A 22,734-nucleotide genomic window follows, 5' to 3' on the forward strand; every position below is an offset into this window, starting at 1 on the left:
AAACAATTTCAAATTTTAAGCAGTCATCCATGAGGTAAGCCTTATTTTAAATGGGGAACTGTAATAATCCCAATGAAATTAACAACTTTCATAAGTATCAAATATACTTTCATCAGCTAAAGACTATTGTGAAAAGGACTGTACTGGCAACACTCTGACAAGGATCTTAAAACACATCTATTGCTGCTGATACAACAGATTAATAATAAATATTTTCATTCATCAAGAAATGACAGTCAAGTAACCAGTGAACCACATTTAAATCACAGACTACAGACCTCCTCCAGTCTCCTTAATTCAAAGCAAATGGGTGAAGCCCATGGGTAAAACCTCTTCCATTAGCAAATTCAGCTTCAAACCATCTGAAGTCTATCAGATGGTTTCTTCCATAATTTAAATCTAAATATATTAATAATTATGAAGTTTCTCATTTACAGATATACTATATAAAAAAACAATCATTCCCCAGATACATCTATCTTAAAAGGAGTTAACTCTGGGCCTTCAATTAAAAACAAGACTTGTTGCATTCTGTTGAGCCCTTTCCAAACACCCCCCCACCCCCACCTCCCAAGATTCCCCTAAACTTATTGGAAAACTGTACATTTAAAATCAAAAGAAAGCTAGCAAATATAGATAATGATCCTCTCAGCTAAAAGCTTCATAACTCAGATGCCAGAACAACTTCAGTAAAGAGAAAAATATATCCAATGGCACATGTAGTGAATGAAAGAGTGCCCTGGAATAATAGAATATGAGAAAACCTTTTAAAATGTGCAAACATGATACTGCCACACTTTGATTTGAGAATATTAAATTTCACTGTAGAGAATGAAAAATGACTTCAAGTATAATTAAAGCAACGCAAGCTCTTTCTCTCAGTCTAAATTAAAAATCAAGTCATGATACAAGTTGTGAAATCTTTCCATCTTCAAAATTTATCCAACATAAAATTCTAGTATAGAGTTTATAAAAATTGACACTATGTGACAACTGCGTATTCTAAGTAATAGCTAAGGGAGCTGTTAGCACACAAAAAAGATTGTTAGGAAATAAATTTTCTTTTTGCTAGTTCTTCTCTATGCCTAGATAAAGACTAAAATTAGCCATGCCAGAAGTAAATAAAACTTGAAGCAGCTTCAGATGAAACTTTCAAGGTTGCACTGACAATATATCTTGCCCTGTTCCTTACATTTGGGAAGGGTGGGGGATTTTCAATTCATCCTAAAATAGTCCTTATACTTTGCTCTGTACTGCTACAAGACTTGGAAACAGACTGCCTGATCACTTGACAACATGCAACACCTTTTTTATGAAAGTAAGTCTGATAGCTTAAAAACCTTTACAAAATTTATGATTACCAAAATGAGACACTTACTTGAAGTCTTTGCAGTCAGTATCTATTCCATTCTGCAAAACTAGCCCGTTAGTTTTGGAAATATCATCTCCTTGTTTCAGATCTCTATTTTTATCTTCCTCGAATGGTGATGATTTCCCTTTCTGATCAGCCTTGTCATTCTCATCAGGCTCTGTGTCTCCAGCACCCTAATGAAACAAATCCACTAAGGCAGGCATACTACAGAGGTAAACTGTTCAGAGTCCTCATCATTAGCTTACATCAGGATGTTTCCATGCAGAACCTTGCCAAATATTTTAAAAGGCCATTAGTAACACCTATGAAAGTAAAAGGTTGTATTTCCTCTCAAATACTAACAACAAGACAAGTCATAAAGTCAAGGAAAGTCCCTGGTTCAAATCCAGAGGCTGTGTTAATCCAACAGATCTCAGCTGGAATAGTGGCAAGGCTGCTAGAAGTGGCTTCAGCAACCTTCATTAAAATTAGCTCTGGCATCAGATCCTAATCCAGCAACCTCCCCAGGAAATCTGTACAGGATACTAAAGAAATTAGGACCAACTTCATTTTCTTTCCAGAATATTCCTTACAACTTCCTTCTCTTTCATCAATCATCTTCAAAAATATCCTTTTTAACCTCAGTTTAGACTCATTTGTTTTATGTATTGTCTTGTCCCTCAACTCTTGATTTTGAACTTGTTTTGACATTGTTTCACTTTGTAGCTGACTTTGGTACTTTATCTAATTTGCACATTCATTTTATACTGAATATTTATCTTTATATGATAACAATCAACCAAAAAGTTAGTGCAAAAAGAAATTTCAGAATGACCTTATCATTAGCAGAAATTAAACGGTACACACTTAGGAAGTAAAGAGAGCCAGGGTGGTAGAAGATAACTGTTTACTGTTTCTCCTTTAATTTCCATTATTATGCTTCACTGAAGGTACATCAACCTTACATTTTGAGTTATTGGTTTGGATCAAAGTAATGCTCTATAGATACATGCATTTCTGATAGATGCCAATTCTGAGTGATCTAGACTCTGGACATCATCATTCAATAGCAATGGGCTGATTTTGAACCCTTCTTCACCCAAAACACTCACTTAGGCACTTCCAGCAAGTGTCACCAAATAGCAATCAATAGTTGGGAACATCGGCAATGATCTGCTCCTTGATCACTGGCCAACAGTAATAACTATTATTCCCAAGCTGTAATGAGCAGGACCAGTCATCAGCTACATACAAACATTTATAAAGACAAAACTGGTTTCAAGGAGATCATTACATCAAATAACTGATGTATTTTCCTTGATAATTGGAGGCACATGCCTACTTTACCAGTAATCATTTTAAAAGCAAGAAACCCAAAGATGACAGAACTCTAGATCAACTTAAGTTGTAGGAACATACTAAGCAAATAGAGGTCTAACTAATGTGCAATGTCTATTTGGAGCTGACATCAGATGATCAACATTTAAATGCATTTCCAAGTACAGCAATGAATAAATCCTGTACACATTAAAGAAACAATATGATGCAAGAGTGGTGCACCTGCATGGGTGAATTCTCATGAATAATCTTCATTTGTGAATTACTCTTTTAGGGATTCTGCTCTCAGAGAATATTAATAAACTGTTTTGCATATTTGAAACGAGCAGCAAATGAGTAGATGAGAGGTTTTAGCACTAAAATCAAAAGCCTTAACAATGCACAAAGGAAAATGGAGGTGACTAGGTTAAAGCATACAATGACAGTACGTTTCTTCATGCCAAGTGGGCAGTTAGAAGTAGCATGGCATAAAACGTTAATTTGAAATAGCACCTGGTTTTGACTTTTATCTAATGTAAATCTATTCACTAGTCTTTTCTGCCCATTTCCTTTTCTGTTCATTTGTGTGCTGCAAGCACCCAATGCAAGACATCAAAAGTTTTTTTTCATAAAAATAATCATATTAGGTTTGATAGATGCACTCTGACTCAACACTAAACTGCCAAGTAATTCTACTGCAATACTACTAGGTCTGTTTATGCAGCAGACCCTCAGAGAAATTAAGCAGAACTTTGAAGAATGATGGGTAAACTGTATTTTTCCTTAAGTTACACAACATATTGCCCTTCATATTTTTAAGTCTTGTTTGAAAAGTCCCAAAACAAATCTGACAAGTTCAGTACTTTCTTCTGTAAATAAGGCAGAGTTTTCACAAAAATCCTGTAGCTACCGATAAGCAGACTTTTTCGCGATTATACACAGAAATCGCATGATATGAGAGAGAGAACAGGTTACAGGGAAACTAATGGGGGAATGGGTCTGATCTGAGAGTCAACATAGACTAAGTGGGCCAAAGGATCTCCTTCCATGCTGTAGGAAATAAAAAAAATAGTAAAAACTTGTGATACTGCATATGCAAAAAAAAAGTTAGAGACTGTGTCGCTTGCTGCATCTCACATTCTAAATTTGTGTCTCCCCAATTCAACATTTTGGAATTTTTTTCCTTCCCACCTAGGTCTCTCACAATATCTTATTTTCCAAAAAAAGATCATCTATCTGACTCTTCTGTTCTGTTATGAACTGGTTGCCAGATATGCAAATTATGCCTGGGAAGACCCATTTATCTCTTAATGTACCATGGATCCCATCCAAAATCAAGAACTTATACACACCTCTCAAATTTTGCAGTTAAACAATAAAAACCTAAATTTCTATTGTGCCTTTAAGATAAAATCATACCCAGAAACATTTTCAATGTTCAACACCAGGCCAATGAGATATTAGGGCAATTGAGAAGGAGATTGGCCAAAAGAGTAGTTTAAAGAACCGCTACGAGAAAACAAAGACCAGCAGAGAAACTGGAGGAAGAGTCGGACTTGCAGTAACATAAAGCCTAAATCAGCTGAAGCCTTGGCTTCCAATTAGATTATTAAAATACAAGATTAAAAAAGAATTGCTTTCAGCTTTCTGAATTGTCTTAGCCTTCATTAAAACTTCTGTTTACAACAAAACTGTTACATGCATAGATAGCCAAAACTCAGTCAGTAGTTGGAGTCTTCTGATTCAGGCAAGAGAAAGAATTAACTAATCACCACTTGGCCTCTGAAGGTCAACATCTGCAACCTTATCAAAGAAAACAGTTTAAAACAGATCAGGGAAGAGGGAGGGTATCACCGTGAATAACTTAGGTGGACCTGGGAAGCTGCAGTTTAAATGGTGAATTGGGGCAAACAAGAGCACAATACTTAAATGGAGGTGTTGCTAGAAGTAGGTGGAAGAAATGGTGTAACCAGTTCACACCTCCCAAGGTAGCTAGTGTGGTTCGTGCTTGACATTATAGCCAAATAGGAAGTGAACAGATACATAGAGGAGCAAATTGTTGAATCCATAGCAAAGTCAGTGGCAGCACAATGCATGAGATAGAAAGAGCTTGGATTGGTTAATCTTCAGGCACCTTGGTGTGTAAGCAGGTTGGCTAGGCCAGCATTTAGGGTTTATTGCTGGTAAAAAAACACCAATGACAAAAAGTTAATGTGATAAGGCCATTTAAAAGGCAATTTAAACCTGGGAGGACAACAAATGAAAAGGGATGCAGAAGGGGTAGTGATGAGGGGGAGAAAAATATTCAAAAAATAAAAGTGAAAGATAGTATTCCCACAGTGAGGGGAGGAATGTGGAGCCCATGAAAACTAAAATAGACAAAGTTATGAACTTTGAAAAGGAATGGCAAGCAAATACAAAGGGGAACAGACATGAAGAGAATGGAAAGCTGCATCAAGAGTCAAAGAATTTTAGTACACATAAATTAAACTTATATTTTTAATTGTAAGGTAAAATGGGGAAAAAAAAGAACATTGAGCTTAATTCCAAAAGCTCCCATTAACATCAATATTTCACTCCATATGAGAACATATTTCTTTTAACATTTCTTCTGCACAGTAAGTTAATTAGTTTTCAACCAATGAATTTCCAACTAAGGAAAACAGATGAAGCCTCAGTAATTTAAAATAATTACTGAGACTTCATCTGTTTTCCCTACAGATTTGGACTTGATAAAGAAAACAATCCACACAGAACACTACAATGAATTTCTAATACGTTTAAAACAAAAACAACTGATTTCTACTCATTTACTTGCACTGATGTTAATTTCATAAATTATGAAGTCCAAATGCAGTAAAACTTGAAAAAAATAACAGTACAAAATTTTATTGAGAGATGAAACAAAATTGAAAATGTAATTGTGAGCCAACGTAAAACACTAGCAAGTTGGAGTAATCATCCCACTTTTGGAAGAGCCATGATCAAGGTATTACTTGGTGTATGGAAAATACAAAGAAAGATTTGAAAAATAGGACGCTGTTTCTTTTAGATCAGATGCAATAAAGGGATGATTTAATTGCAGTGTTAGAAATTATGAAAGGATGAAATTGATGGTAGATTTATCTTTACATAGATGGTTGCTAATGACTGAAACAGATCACATTATGGGAACACAGTAGACAAAGGATTAGAATAACTGCTTATAGTATAACAGTCATTGACTGGTCAGGTAGAAAGATTTGTTTGCAAATTGTTATTTCCAAACACCCAGACATGAAGTCGATCCTTAATCATATCCAACCCAATTCTGAACAGACATACTCTGGGGACTCTTATTTGACTGTTCACACCGGGATGTACTTATGGATTCAAGGTATAGTAACCCATAGCACTTGCAAATCAGCAGCATTTATTGCAAAAACAAATTAAAAAGAAAAGCAAAAGCATGACCATTGAAAAGTGTGTTTTAACTATTAAAGCTAGCTTAAAATCAAGGTTTATTCCATCTGGAGATTGCCACCAATGGTGGGGCTGAGGCAATGGGGTGATAAATGTTAAGGTCAGGCAGAGTTTTCGTGGAACTAAGGTAGAGTCAGGCAGGAAATGGAGGTTGGAGTTGATTTGCAGCCATTTAAGAATTTGATGAGGAGACAGATTTTAACTTCAAATTTGAGGGAGTGGGTTACAAATAGCCAACAAAAGTCCAGCAATGACAAGAATGACTGAAAAGAAATCTGCGAAACATGGCATATAAATGTCCTAAATTTTGAACAAAGGTTATGAGATTCAAAAGGTACAAGATCACAAATGTACCAAATCTGGAGGCTGGATGGGCTCAGTAGAGAGGCTAAGACATGGAATATTGCAGGTGTGGAACATAGTGTTATTGATTTTATTTTCTCCTTATTATAAAAGTCATCCCAGGGACAAAAAGGCCAACAAGATTGAAAATAAAAACAAAAAACACTGGACATATCAAGCAGATCAGGTAGCATCTGTGGAGAAAAAGTTAACATTTCAGGTCTATAAGCTTTTGTTAAAACTGGAAAAGGGAAAAGAAACAGTGTAATTCAAATTCCAGACAAGAGCAGGGGAAGAAAGAACAAGGAAAGTCTCTGGATTGGGTGAAGTGCAAGGTTGTCCAGTGGCATAAATGCTGTTGATGCCATCTAAGGAAGGGTAATGAATGTTAGGTAATCATACCTTGTCTGTCTGGAGGAGTGCAAACAGAGGGAGATGAATGAGAGTTGTAGTGGGGGGGGGGTGGGGGGAGTCTTGGAACTGAAAGATGTAGAGCATAGCAATTGCTGGAAATCCGAAATAAAAGAATGCTAGAAATACTCAGCAGATCAGATAGCAGCTGTGGAAAGAAAAACCAAGTTAGTTTTCAGCCAGCTTCCAACTGCCTGTTACTTTAATTCTAAATCCCACTCTAACCACCGTCTTTTGCCTCCTGCATTGTTCCAATACAAGTTCAAGAAACAGCACCTCATTTTCCACAGCTTATTTTAGCTAGCCAACCTTTCCTTTTTGTGTTACGACTAGCCAATTCTGATGCAAGGTCAGATACCCATAATGCAAACTCAGTTTCTCGCATTCTTTCATTTTTCAGGTTTCCAGTAATTGTTGTCTTCTGCATTTCAGTTCTAGCATTGCTTTTTCCCCTGTTCCCATTCATTTAATTTACACTGCTCTTGACTGATATGTTGGGATGATCAAGCATTCTTCAGTTTCTCTTAGATGGCATTAACAGTGTGTGTCACCTGGATAATTTCAGTTTCGAACTTATTATAGACATTTTGTTTGTTGTACCTGTGCTTCATTTCTGCATTTTAAAACAATTGTTTTCCCACTCTCCTAGTTCTGATGGACGGTCAACCCAAACACTAATTCTGTTTCCCTTTCTATAGATGCTGCCTTACTTGAGTTTCACCAACATTTTGTTTTTATTTCAGATTTCCAGCATTCAGTTTTTTTTGCTTTGATTCCTGCAAGCAAGCTTGTGAGTGTGCCTGCAGGAAATGTTGGAATTAGTGTCTGGGGAAGGAGGTTTGTGATGGGGACTGACTGAAGGACTTTAGTCATGCCAAAGTTCAGCTGAGAAAGATAATGACGTTTAAGACAGAATGACATACAAGCAGACAAAAAGCAAAATAAAAAGCAACCAAGGTGTGATGGAGAGGTTGGGCTGAGTACCATTACTGTACATTTGAAAGCTGATCTGCTTGAAAATTACACCATCCATGAAATGCACGTCCATAGGAGATCACTAAAAGACTTTAGTGGTGGTGATGCAAGTGAGAAGAGAAGAAGTTTGACTAATCATGGAATTATCGAATATAACACCATTGAGCTTAATGACAGAAAATGAAGCAGATGCAGCATAAAGATGAAACTGTCAATCACATTGATCACTGCCAAGGGGTCAAAAGACAAGTATTTACAAAGCATCACAGTAACTACAAACTCTTGTCATTTGAACATTTCTTGCCCAATTCACAATCCTATAAAATCATGGCCTTTAGCACACCAATACCTATATATAAAAATTGCAAACTGCTAATAAGACTCAAGTTTACGTAACCAAAGACAACATCAAGAACAAAGTTAAATCACTGCTCAAAAATAAGAGTCTAGATACAAGTACACCGAAAGCCGGTGATTAGACCATTTTAAAATACTTAAGTTCACACCATCTATGTTATTTGTAGGCGGATTACTTACAAATGGTCCTTTCCTAAAACGAGTGTCCAGTTTATCCCCAGGTGAAGATCTCAAGACATACTCCACCATGCTTACTCCTAGGCCACCACTTTCAGAACGGGGAGATAGAACGGAGCCGACTTCACTGTTTCCGTGAAAACCTTGACCAGGTCTTCTCTGAACCATGATTGGCTGTGATACAGTGTGGTCTGGGTAATATAAATTTAAACATGAAGTAAATTTTTGTTAGCTGGGAACAACAGGATTAAAAAAAATAACTATTTCTAAAATGCTGCAAGAAGCTAACATAAGCAGTAAAAGATTCTGATACATTGTGATCCTATGGAGAGATAACAGTATAAAATTAAAATTCATGTCAGAAAAGCTGCTTCAGGATACTAAGTTATCTTCCTTCACCCCCCCCCCCCCCACCCCACTAAATAGGAGGGAGAAAACTGCAAAAAGGTTCTGAATATATATCCTGGGTGGAAATAAAATTGAAAACAACTAATGAAAAGATAATGATGATGAAGAAGCACTTTCTACTGTTGAGTGAAAGGCTAGAGATGGATGAAGATCTACACAAATCTCAGAAATTTGAAAATCAAAAGCTGCTGGAAATGTACAGTAATTGGTCATTGAAGGAAAAGATAAATTAGCATTTTCAGTTACCCCAGCAGCTCTTTTCTCTCAATGAAAGGTGAGAGAAAAACACCATATATTGGAATATAGTCTTAATTGTTTTTGGGGATCAGAGAAATTTCCTCATGAGGAAGAGATGAATATACAAACCAAGCAAACAGTATGCAGTTATGAAAAAAAGCAATCCTGATTCTCCAAGTTGTCTTTTTACATTCCGTGATTATGTTATGAAGAAACAAAGATTCACTTGAAAGCATGTTCTTGAAAAGGTTTGTTATTTGAACTCAAAAGCTGCAAGTATTTCACAAGATTGGTACTTCCAACAAGTTTTAGATTGTAAGGTTCCTCTGAAGTAAATACTATGGGCACATTAAACAAAATAATATCAAGCACAAATAAGTAGAAATTGAAGCTCCTAAAGGAGAGACAGAAAAGAACTATTGTAAGAAATTTCAGAACAGCAAAGTGGTATTGTACCAGAAGGATAATTATGCCGATTGGAGGCAAAGAAGGAGAATACGGGGGAAATAAGGGATACAAGGTTATTAGTCCATAATAGTAGTCATATGTCTATTGATTTTCCAAAATCAAAAGGCAAGTCACCAGGAGTTGAAAAATTCTCTTTTGAACTGAAATTTTCAGAAAGCCATTAAGGAAACACCATTTAAACACACAAAAATGTAATCCAAAACACTATTGTTGCTTCAAGGAAATTTCAACTTAATATTTCCATTGTATTTTCATACATTCAGCAGAATCCTGAGCAGAATTTGCTCTCATCAGTTCTACAATGAGGAGGAGGTGACGCAAGCTTGCAACCATTATTCATTACAACAAGCTCTTGATTTCAACCAAGTATCTGTGGAATACTCCTGAGTTGAGACTAGATACTTTGCTTTAGCAAGGTAATGGTGTACTGCAGATGGTTGCAGGTCACCAATACTTTTCCTCAGGCATAAAATTTCAAATAATGCGAGGGGAAAAAAATATACATTTGAGCAGCAAATCTGCATCAGGATTCCCACAGAGTTAACAAATAAAGAGAAAGGGTACAAAGATCGAAATTAAATTGCCACTGCACAAGGCATACCAAGCTCCTGGAACAGATTTAGTCAAGGATGATCTGCCATTCCCACAATTCGCCACTTAGCCATCATCCATTTTTATTATTCGCTCTCATCTTCTAACAGATCCTTCCTCTAGTATAAAAAAAAGACTGCTGGAAGAAATCAGCATCTGACAGAAAGGAATTGTTGGCATTTCGGGTCAAGACCCTGCATCAGGATTGAGAATGGAGAGGGAAGAAGGCGATATAGAGGAGAGGGGGAAGGGTGAGACAGGGGCTGGTAGGTGAAAGGTAGACCAAGGAGGGATGAGGAATAATGGGTAGTTGGAGCCAGGTGGGGGAGGACTGGAGGAAGACAGAGGCAGGTGGGTGATAAGTGGAAGCAGACAAGGGGAAAAAGGAAAAAAAGGGGAAAGCAGGTGGGGAGGGGAGGGGAGGGAAAAGGTGGAGACAGAGGCTGCAGGGTGATGAGCAGGGTCAGAAAACTGCAAGTGCTGGAATCTGATAAGCAAGGAAGGTGATAATGGGGAAACATTTAATGGAGAAATAGGCAGATGGAATTAGATGGAGGAGGGGATCTGATGGGTGAAGTGTGTGGGTAGGCGGAGAGGGACACAACTGTGAGGACCAGGGGTGGATTAGACAGGGGAAACATGGGGTAAAGGTTACCTGAAATTGGGAAATTCAATTTTCATACCATTGGGTTGTAGACTACCCGGGTAAAATATGAGGTGTTGTTCTTCTAGTTTGCATTTGACCTCACCCTGGCAGTGGAGATGGCAAGGAGACACAGGTCAGTGTGGCAATGGGAAAGGAGTTGAAATGGCACGAACCGAGAACTTGGGATGGCCATTATGGACAGAGCGCAGGTGACGCGCACAAGTTTTTCTCCTCAAAAGAAAGGCGTAGAGATTATAGCTAATTATTTTTGTCAAGAAGCCGAAGCAGTCTTCTTGTACAAATATTAATTTAGAATATCTGTAAAGAACATAGCAATTACATGTTTGCCACTTGAACAACAATTTTGAAAGATTATGGTAAAATATTCAAATCTAAGTTCATAACACATGCCATACAATGTTAGATGAGCACAGTCATACTTGCTCATCTAAAAAGTTGTATTTTCTTTTCTATGCTTGAATGCATTTGAAACTGGTAAAAGTAGAAACCGTATTTCATACAAAATTGGAAAGAGTGCAGTTTTAAAAGATGGTGTTGCCAGTGACACTTACGAGATGCTCCCCATGCAGTGTCCCTCCACTCATCTCCCAGGAAAATCCCTTTTTGGCCATCTTTAGCTGAATCATCTGATTCCCAGAATTTCTTAGCAGGTAAAAGCTAAAAATAAGCAAACAGTAAAATGAATGACAACTAGATTAAATATTTAAATTTAGCAAAAACAGCTATATTTTAATGTAGAAACAAACTGGTAATCTCATGGAGGGAGAAAAGCCCAACATTCGTTTTCTATTTCAGACTTCATTTATAAATTGGGGTCTTTTACGATTAAACATGTCAGCAAACCATATTTACCCAGGGTAACCAGGACTCATGTTGAACTTTGATATCAGCTAATTTTAGAGATTCTTTAGCAATTCACTTTATTTTCAAGCAGAATGAGTTTCAATCTGAAGGTCCATTAACCAATGATTACAGTTGTAATCTGAAAAAGAACATTGCTCTCCCAAACTTTTCATCTTTCCTTTGCTTCGATCATTCACAGCAGACTAAGACCACACAGGGCAAAAGAAATACAAACAGGAAGTTATCTGGTCCTTCCTGCCTGCTTTGTTATTCAATAAAAGCGCACTGCTGAATCACAAGGTCAGAGGCTGAAGTCCTCCTTCAGGAAATTAGCACACAATATGCTGACATTGACAAAATGCAACAAAGGTAATACTGACTTTCTGATGAGGCATTAAGCCCAAGATCATTACACACATCAAAATATTTTTGTACTTCAGTGTTTAAAGTCATTGACATTTCCTTACCCCAATAAATTTTTCCATGTTTCTCTCAATAAAGGGCCAATCTTCAATTTTTCCTAATTGTTTCCTTTTTACATATTAACAGGAGTCTTTAGAATTCGTTTTCATGCCTCCTACCAGTTAACTTCTATATTTTCTTCGCTCTGCCGATTTCTTGGCCCAATTTTATTTAATTCTAAAATCCTGCTAATCCTCCCCCTTTCAATTTCTTTTGGCTTTCTTTAACTTTACACCGCCTTTAACTTTTCTTACTTGCCATGGTTAGACCATTTTACATGTGTTTAATTATTTAACAGAATTAATGAAAATTTCCTTAACTATCTACTCTTGCCTATCTACCATCATATTTAATATATGAATATATAATATTAATATATAATACTATCATATTCAAGTTCCTGGGAGTGAACATCACCAACAGCCTGTCCTGGTCAAATCATGTAGATGCCACAGCCAAGAAAGCTCACCAGCACCTCTACTTCCTCAGGAGGCTAAAGAAATTCGGTTTGTCCCCTTTGACTCTCACCAACTTTTATTGATGCACCATAGAAAGCATCCTATCTGGATGTATCACAGCTTGGTAGGGCAACTGCTCTACCCAGGACCGCAAGAAGCTGCAGAAAGTTGTGCACACAGCCCAGCGCATCACGGACACCAGCCTCCCCTCCTTGGACTCTGTCTTTACCTCTCGTTGTCTTGGTGAAGCAGCCAGCATAATCAAAGACCCCACCCACCCGGGACATTCTCTCTTCTCTCCTCTTCCAACGCGTAGAAGATACAGGTGCCTGAGGGCACGTACCACCAGACTTAAGGACAGCTTCTACCCCACTGTGATAAGACTATTGAACGGTTCCCTTATACAATGAGATGGACTATGACCTCATGTCACTTGTTGTGACCTTGCACCTTACTGCACTGCACTTTCTCTGTAGCTGTGACACTTTACTCTGTACTGTTATTGTTTCACCTGTACTACATCAATGCACTCTCTACTGACTCAATGTAACTGCACCGTGTAATGAATTGACCCGTACGATCGGTTTGTAAAACAAGCTTTTCACTGTACATCGGTACAAGTGACAATAGTGAACCAATACCAATTTATTAAGCACACTTCTGTCTGCCATGTTTCTTCTTCTTCAAGTATTGCCAGGCTCTTTCAAAGACTATCTTTCTCCATAAACCCTTTTAATTTCACTAATGGTAACTATTACTCTCTTTCCAACCTCTTTACAATCTTTGAAAGTGATGCCACTTCTCATTCTTTGCCATCATTCCACCAGCTGCATATTTGAATCTCTATCAGGATTCCATTAGTCAGGACACCATATAAACTCTACTTTAAGCCAAAAATTAGATTTATGGTTGTGACCTGGTACATCCTACTGTTCCCTCCACAGATGCTGCCTGACCTGCTAAGTTCCTCCAGCACTTTGTGTGTTCTCCAAATTCCAGTGTCTGCAGAATCTCTTGTGACATCCTACTGTCCATTCTATGGCTTTGAATAATTCTCCCTTTAGTTGTCCAGATCAGTGAGGCTATCACTTGATTCTACTCTGATTGTCCAATCTTGTTTCATCTTTCAATTGCTGAATAACTATCTTCAGAATGACCCAATACTTAATCAACTCTATTTTCTTATTTGTGTTACCCATTAGCAACATTATCTGAGAGATTTGAGACTCAATCCTACATAGAGATTGGTAATTGCCAGCTCTCCTTGTCCATTACCTTTTGCAACCTCAACACTGCTGTGTTGTTTAATAACTAGTCTTGGTTGAATCACAATTTTTTCTGGTTAAACATTGATAAGACCAAATCATCATCTTGTGACTCCATCACTAACTTCCTACTTTTGACACCAATTCTATTTCTTGTTCTGATCACTTAGTTGGGCAGATTGTTTCCAATCGTGGCATCTGAATTGATTCAGAACTACCATACAATTTCCAACACCTACCATTATATTTCAGCCAATTTATCTTTGAAAACTACAAGCATTATTTTGAAACTATTAAGTTTAATTATCACAATGCTCTCCTGGCACTCCATCTACTCCCATTGTATGCAAATTTTAGCTCTGAAAAAGATATGCTACCTACATCTTATGCTGCACTAATCATCCATCATCACTATTCTCACTGAGCTTTAATGGCCCTTTGCAAACAAAACAAACTTATAATTCTTTGTGTAATTTACCTCACACTTTGTTCTTCCAAACACCCCCCCTAACCTCTCTATACTTCTTCCCTCATACACCCCTCCTTCACCCCAGGACTGATGGTCTCTTCAGCCCCACAGTTTGGATTCCCTCTCTAAACCCCCAATACCTATGTCATGGAGTCAGAATCATACAGCACAGAATTGGGCCCTTGGGCCCACCACATCTATGCCAATCGTTTTACCCACCTACACTAATCCAATTTGCCTGCATTAAGGTCAGTATCCTTCTATGCCTTGCATTTTCAAGTGCCTGTCTAATTGTCTCTTTCACATAGTAATCGTTTCTGTCTTCACCAGCACTTCTAGCAGCACATTCCAGAAATCAACCATTCTTTGTGGAAAAACATACCTCTCAGATCTCCTATAAACTCCTTCTCACCTTAAGCCTATGCCCTCTAGTTTTTGACACCCCTTACATGGGAAAGAGATTCTATTTCACCTTATCTATGCCTCTCAATCTCAATTTTACACACATCTATCAGGTTATCCTTTACTCCAAGCCCAGCCTCTTCGATCTCTCCTTATAATTAAAGTTCTCTGACCCAGGCAACATCCTGGTGAGATTCTCCTGCTTGTCCCTTTGGTCAATCCTAAGACACCTTCCTCTGGCTCTATCTTTCATTCTGTTGATTGCGCCCTTCGTTGACACTAAGTTTTATCATATAAATACAATTTTATTTTTGAATTCATTCTCATTAAGAGAACCAAGTAACTCATGAATGTCACAGAAACAATTTTGAGTCATTTTGTTTAACACTAAGTACTCTACTTATTCGCCTTGTCTAAATGTACATGGTGTATCCAGTACTTCAACCACTAGATACATGACCAGATGTGGCTAATTGCACTTGGGCAAAATGCATCTCCACTGCACAATCTCAATATTCACTCACAGTATATAACTAATCACTTCAATATTTTTCAGCTGCACTGGTAATGGTTGAGATTAAAAGCAGTGTATTATAAATGGTACTAGGTACTTATGTAAACATTAATATTAATCTCAGTATAGACCTAGTCATTGGGGAAATACTTTTTTAAAAAATGTGTAATTTTACACCAATGTACATATAATTTAGCTTTGTGATCGTTGGCAAGAAAATCAATCATCAGGTTAAGTTCACTCATACAATATAAATAATACATGTACTCTTTTACTACAATTTGTGCATGCACCCAAAACAGAAGCAGAAGCTATGAAATTAGCACTACCATTTTGAATAAAAAAAAGTGAAAGAATTCCAACCAAATGTCTCAGCATACCACCTAAGGACCTACAGGAAACACTGTGGGAATGATAGTGAATGAATGTTTCAACTAAAAGCCTATTCTGAGCAAATGCTTCTCTTTCTTTATGGAACATGAGAAGTGCCACCACATTGGTTATAACGAGAGTAGTTTGCTCTGGGTTCACCAAGGGTACTGTCAAATGTTATGGTAATTTGCATTTTGAAATAAGATGTCTGGAAAATAAAGTCAGAAGTGAAAAATGTCAGATCTATGCATTTGAAGACTATTGGACAAGCTGCAATAGAGTTAGATTATCTAACCTGACTAATATTTGACAAATCTTGAGACAACATAACATTAACCCATACCATAGGAGCTGTCTGGTTTAAATTCAAGTTAACTGCATGCTGAGCACACACAAGTATTCCAGAGGAATCTTACTAATCAGCTGGTCTGCCATATGGATTGTTCCATTTTCCACTTGCCTCAGTCAAATTATTTTACAAGTAGGTACCTCAATGTCCAGTTAAGAATGTGCCGTCTTCAATGTGTGCCAGACACTCTTTGATACAGTTTAAGGTAGTTCACAGGACCCATATGTCAAAAGATAAGCTAGCCCGTTTTTATCATCATATAAATCCTATATGTGACAGATGTAAATCGAATGTGGCTTCTTTGACACATATGTTTTGGTCCTGTCCTCTTTTGGAAAAATATTGGAAAGACATTTTTAACATTATCTCAACTGTATTGAATATTGATTTACAACCTCACCCTATCACTGCAATTTTTGGATTACCAAGGATAGAGTCTGGCCATTTATCTGCTTCCACTTAATGTATGATTGCCTTTGTTACATTAATGGCCAAATGATCCATTTTACTTAAATGGAAGGATCCAATACCCTCTACTACTTTTCAATGGTTCTCTCAAACTATATCATGTTTAAACTCAGAAAAAAATTAGGAGTGGTACTGTTGATCCTTCGCTTAAATTTGAAGATATTTGGAGTCCATTTGTACAATATTTTCACATGATACAGATCCCCTTTCAATAACTTTCTAATTTAAAGGAACGGAGTTGACGACATAATATTGCTCTGTTTTTACTGAGAAATTTCAGTCCAGTCTTTCTTTTTTTTGTTCTTTTTTGGAATTTTCGTTTAGTTTGATATATTGTTTATAATTTTTCTTATTGATTTGGGGATTTTTTTCCCTTTCTTTTATATATATAATAAATCTTTTTCTTTCCTTTCTTTTATATTATATTCATTTACTAAGAGATCGTGGGATCTACAGATTTTTTTTATATTTTACTGTTCTTTATGATTATCTATGCTATGATTGTTCTCCTGATCTTTTTGTACTACTTGTACAAACATTGATGTTATATATTAATCTGTATTAATTTGAAAATAATAAAAAGATTGAAAAACAAAGAAAATAATGTGCCAGATACCACTTAGCTGTGGGGTGGTCTAATATAGTTTTGATCACCAAGTTTCTTTCAAGGAAGGCTGAGACAAAGACTTAGACAAGGGGGCCTGTGACTGAGATGAAAATTCTGGGACTGGAAACTATTAATGCCTTCAAACCCAATATTACTTATCTATCATTTTGATGTGATCCACAAAAGTGTTAATCCAAATATCACATACCAACCTGACAGGTTTTCCTATACAGTAGCCCCATAAGTAAATTACTCTTGCTCAAGTTGCAGCAGCAGTGTTTCAAAAATGACAATTACACTCAGTACTTCTGGCAAACCTTGTGTCAGACTCTCAATGACCCAACTACACAGGAATGGATGGAGATTCTATATCCAAGTACATTCTACATTTACTACCACTAGCCAGTTGAAAATGAAGTATACGGAGAAAGGCATGCAACAAAACTGAGACACTTATCAATTGTGAAATGTTCAGAGAATCTTTTTACAGTATTCAAATATTACTTCCAGCATATGGTATCCATACAAACACAAAATTGGGAAATAGATAACATGCGCAGAAAATGAGCACCAAACTTATGATTTATAGTCTTCTGGATTCTGCAAAGCTTGCTTTGGCTTAAGCTGTAACTAAATGTGGGAATGAAAGTCACTCAATTTCAAAAGTACCTGTGTAGACAGGGTTGTGCAAGTGTTACTTCAACAAAGACTGTGACACGCAGAAATCAACTTGCTGAGCTTGAAATCAACACCACACACCTCAATTCTCCCACTACTGCAGATTTTTTGGAAAATTTGCACCTTCATATATTATTTGCCAAAACACTGTCACTAAATGGAACTGCTGCTGCTTATTGTTCAATACATTAAATGCTGTCAAATCTATGCTAATGTTAACCAAGAATGAAGAGATTTTAAATTCTATCTGCTGTATGAACTGCATTATAGGTTTGCTTAAAGTAAGCAGGCCTGACAATTGATATAACATTGAGCTAAAGTAAAAGAGCATAAGCCTAACGATGTTAATGCACTTTGGCAGCTAATTTGCACACAAGACCAACAGATAATTAATTAGTTTTCTCACTGTTAGTCTGTTCTGGTAGTGCTGGTTAATGATGAATGTAAGCCAGATCATTATAACCCCACATACCTCTTGAAACACCTCAAAGTATTAATCATGTCCACATGGACAGTCTGATTTGGACAGGATGATAAACAAAGTACCAGGGACAAAATGCATTATTCCCATAACATACCCGAATACTTCTTCACCATTTGAAGTGGTCATGGCCCAGAGATTTCCAGTAATCAATGGGACTGCAACTCTTCTTCAAGGAAGTATTGAGCATATCCTTGAATCTTTTCCTCTGTCCACCTGAGAATCCCTCCCTGTACCAGAGCTCAAAATAGAGCGTCTGTTTCAGACCTGCCTGACAAAAACAAACTAGGATACAAAGGACACTGTTCTGGGAGGGGACACTGACCTGTTAAGTTTGCCCTTTCAATAAATTGGCAGGATAAAGGAGACATCCAATGGTGATAGGTACAGAGGGGTCTCCCTGCTGTCCGCCACAAGGAGAGTCATCACCAAGTTCCTCCTCAATAGCCTCCTTCCAGTGCCCAGAGTTAGAGTTGCTCTCTAAAACTCAGTCCATCCTGAGGTACAGTGAACATGATCCTCATGATGCAATAACCCCAAGGAAGACACAAGGAACAGCGCTAGTCATGGTACATGGCCTTTTGCGAACTCACAAAAGCCTCTGACTATCAATTGGGAGGCACTGTGGAACACCCTCCTCAAATTCAGCTGCCTACAGAAATTCGTCTCCACCTTATCCTTGCTTCACAACTTACAAGCTGCGATATTCACCAATGGGACCTGAACCACAGCTCCATGGATCTAGGTTTGATCCTGACCTCAGATGCTGAACCTTGCACATTATCTTCATGACCACATGGGTTTGCTACAGTTTTCTCCCACATCCCAGATGTTCTGCTGAGTTAGTTTCCTATTAGAAATTAACATTCTGTGTAGGTTAATGGCAAAAGAATCAAAGGGGTGTTGGTGGCAGGTGTGAGAGAATAAGTTGCAGAGGCACATTGAAGTATTTGGAGAATGGGACTAATGAGACTGCTTCCCTGAGAACCAGCATGGACCAGATAAGCCACATGACCTCCTCCTGTGCTATTGTAAATAAAATAACCTTCTGACTCAGGCAATAATTCTCAAAATTGAACGAAGCTCACAATTAGGAAAGAAAAATCAATTAGTCCAGATTTAAAAGGACAATCAAATTATGTAGACATGGAAATTTAGAGTCAGAGTTGTACAGCATGGAAACCGCCCCTTGGGCCCAACTCTTCCATGCTGATCATTTAGTTAAGCAAATCAACAAAATAATAATTTTTGCACCTAAAAGGGACCAACACCAAATGCAGAAAGCATCCAAGACACAAATCATGACATTGTTAAGGTGAAAAAATAATAGGCAAGCAACCAAGTCAGATTATTAGGATGTAAAAGAACTTTGTTTCAGGATTACCTGACCTATTGGAAATCGAAGGAACCTTAGAAATTACCTTTACACTTCCAAAAACCTAACACTAAACTGGAAATTGCAGCTGCATATTAAAACTTGCAAAATAATAGTTGGGGATGGTAGTAAATTCTGGCTTTGCCAGGCGTAACCACAATCCATAAATGAATAAACAAAAAAAAAATCAACCAAGCTAAAATATAAAAAACACATTTCTACTATTTCAGGTTGCTCTAACTTATCTTCCAGTAAGCACTGATATGTAAAGAACAAGGCTGGAATTTATAGTTTTACATTTTTCTCCTTACAACTGTGATCATTTCAGTGTTAGGAAAGCTATTTAATTTTGGCCATTTTTAACATTCTATTCATGATTCAAAGTCATTATAACAGGACTTCAAAGCTTTGAACCATTCCATTACATCATCCAATTTATGGCCAAGTCCATCCTTGAAGATTTGATCCCAGTGCTGCAGTAAGCATTCTGATGCCAGCATTTACTTTCAGAAAATGAAGTGTGGAAAGGGGAGGGAGGTTGCAAACTGGCATTTCATATTTACGATCAACGTTCCAGCATCAGCATAGAAAATGGAGTGATGACAAGAATGAGTTCAGCTGTGAGACTGAATTCTCCTACAGTTCCCGCAAAACTCAGGGAAAAAAATGAGCATTTGGATGATGTACCAAAGAATGACAAGCAATCGTAGTTCATCAAAGAATCAGTGCTTTTCCAAACCATGCCGTGAGTCAGGAAGAAGTTGTGATATTTAGAGCAATTTTATATGATTATGCATCAGAATGTAGGATCTCAGTGCCAAGTTTACTTCAGTGCAACACCCAACAATGCTGATTGTTAAAATGTAATGGTGTATAATGAAGAGACTTACAATGGAAACATTCACTCAGTCATGAAAAAAATCCTCAGGTTAACTTTATAATGTGGAAGGACAAAACTCAAGAAAAAATGAAGTTTCAACTTCATGTTAATAAAATGTTCTCCAAGTGAAGATTCATAGAAACTATCCCTTCAAGATGGCAGAGCATGGTCCAAAGCTTGGACACTCTTTCAATATTTTACCTTAGGCAAGGATTTGTTCTGGAAACATCACTGTTCTCGAATTGAAGGTGGCAGCAATCAGATCCCAACAATACAGCATCAATACCTACAGAAAGACAAATGCAGGATAGGTAGACTGCGAGCTGTGCTTGGAGGCTGAACTGTTTTGAAGAACTAGGGAGGCCAAACTTTAGCATTCAATCTAATAGTTTCTTATTCCATCAATGTGCAATTACAAAACAATGTATTCCAAAGAAGTGTAGTAAATTGGAGGAAGAGGCACTGAGCCAGCTTGGTAGTGAAACATTCATCACTCTGCATCAGATTAAAGCCAAAATTTAAGAAAAAGTACAAGACTGTGAGAATTCTACCTAAATGCTTAAGACTTCATTTGCACAAGCAAAGATAAGCTCACATTTTCCAAGTGGATGCAGAAATTCCGAAGAGATCCACAAAAAATGCACTAACTTTCATTCAATTTACTAACATTAGCTTCACAAATCATGGACAACTATCCTTCACATGACAAGTTGCAATGATTGGTAAAGACCTTGTGCTCTATCCGCAAACAAAGTGAACCCTAAACAAAATGAATGATTGATACTTACATTAAACAGAAGTTGCAAGTAACATCAACTAAAACCCCTGGATCTGTTCAGTTTCTAAAAGGGGCATTATAAAGTCCTTGGTGGAGATAAAGGTTGGTGAAAGAGAAACCTAACCCCTCATGTCTATATTTACTGATAACAAGTTTTCAGACAAGGAGGCAAATTAATGAATATATTCACTCAAAAGCAAAAAAACACAATGGCTCACATATCTTGACTGAAGGGAATCTTTAGGGAAAATGATTATTTTTGAAGAAACAGAAATGTGAATCAGAAAAGAATCCATTGGTTTTGGATGGAAAAGACCAAATAAGCCCAAGTGTCTCATGTGACGCTGAAGCTGCTATGCCCAGTCAAAATCAACAGACTTGGGTACAGTACCTATCTATATAGGTCAATATGAAATTCATGTCATACAAAGAAACATGCTGTGACAATCAGATAACAAATGCCATGCTGAAACAACAACTGCAGAGGATGAAGGATTGGAAGTTATTTTTGTCAAAATGAACAAAATGTGTTGTTAAGTAAAGCAGTTCAGTCAATGTCTGCATTGATTCAGTCAGCACTAATGGTGCACCAGAGATGACTGGAAGGGACAATAAAGAGACTGGGGCCATAAAATGATCCAGTACACTTAGATCAACAACTTGTGGTCAAACTGCTGAGCTCAAGACTATCCAAAACTCCAAGTTGGAAGCCCAACATGATTCATCACCTACTCACATGCCTCAAACCATGCTAGAATTCGTGCACTTTTCATGACCTCAAACTTCCAAAGTGCTAGTAACAAATTATAGGTGGAATCATGCCATCTAATAGCTAGTGCAAGCTATATACCTCAGGAACTCTCAGCCTCCCCACAAATAAGCTCAAATGCAGAATTCTAAAATGGCCCAAATGCTAGGTACAAGCAATTTGCCCATCTGCTACATTGCTGGATTCAGCATTGAGTCCTGCGGTAGAGCAGTAACTCCATCAAGTTTGTGTTTTATTTAATTTTTAGTTACTGTTTTTAAAAGCATTTCCTTCATCCCACCATTGAGGATTGTGTGGCCTATACACTTGCTGCTGACCTGATTGACTAAGAACAGTTTAATTTGGATGAGATATTGCAAGAGAAAAGGAGCTTGAAGCCAGGGAACAGCAGCAAGAAACCCTGGTAGAAAGGTCTGGGTTTGACAGCTTCTCACACTCCACCAGCTGTGGGTGCTGGTGACTGATGCAGAATCAGTTTCTTCATGTGATTCAATGTTCAACTGATTTCAGATGGGGATCCAGGAGGAACTACATACTCAGAGAGAACCAGTTACTCCCAGTCCCAGAGGAATTGATCCAAACCCAAAGTTGTCTCATGTCACAACACAAGAAAATAGTAAGGCATCAAATGGCAGGGCCTGAAACCTGCTCTGCCATTCAATGTGATCAAGGTAATCCACCCCAGGCCCCTTAGTTCCCCAATCTTTTAAGATTGATTAATGAGGGCAGTTAGAGAGGGGGTTAAAGCTGTTAAGTACTGGAGCAGGGTGCAGGAAATGCTCAGCAAATCAAGCAGTGTCA

At 37.5% G+C, this 22,734-nt stretch overlaps 1 protein-coding gene across 1 annotated transcript in view; it reads right to left on the bottom strand.

Annotated features, from left to right (window-relative positions):
• The window catches only part of LOC127574859 (pumilio homolog 2-like), a 91,600-nt gene that overhangs the window by 48,615 nt on the left and 20,251 nt on the right, over positions 1-22,734 (bottom strand). Inside the window, 3 exon segments of the mRNA XM_052024309.1 lie at positions 1,379-1,545; positions 8,396-8,583; positions 11,315-11,420. Of these exon segments, the coding sequence (XP_051880269.1) occupies positions 1,379-1,545; positions 8,396-8,583; positions 11,315-11,420 (461 nt within the window).

The sequence above is a fragment of the Pristis pectinata genome, chromosome 10, assembly GCF_009764475.1.
Source record: "Pristis pectinata isolate sPriPec2 chromosome 10, sPriPec2.1.pri, whole genome shotgun sequence".
NCBI classification, from domain to species: Eukaryota; Metazoa; Chordata; class Chondrichthyes; order Rhinopristiformes; family Pristidae; genus Pristis; species Pristis pectinata.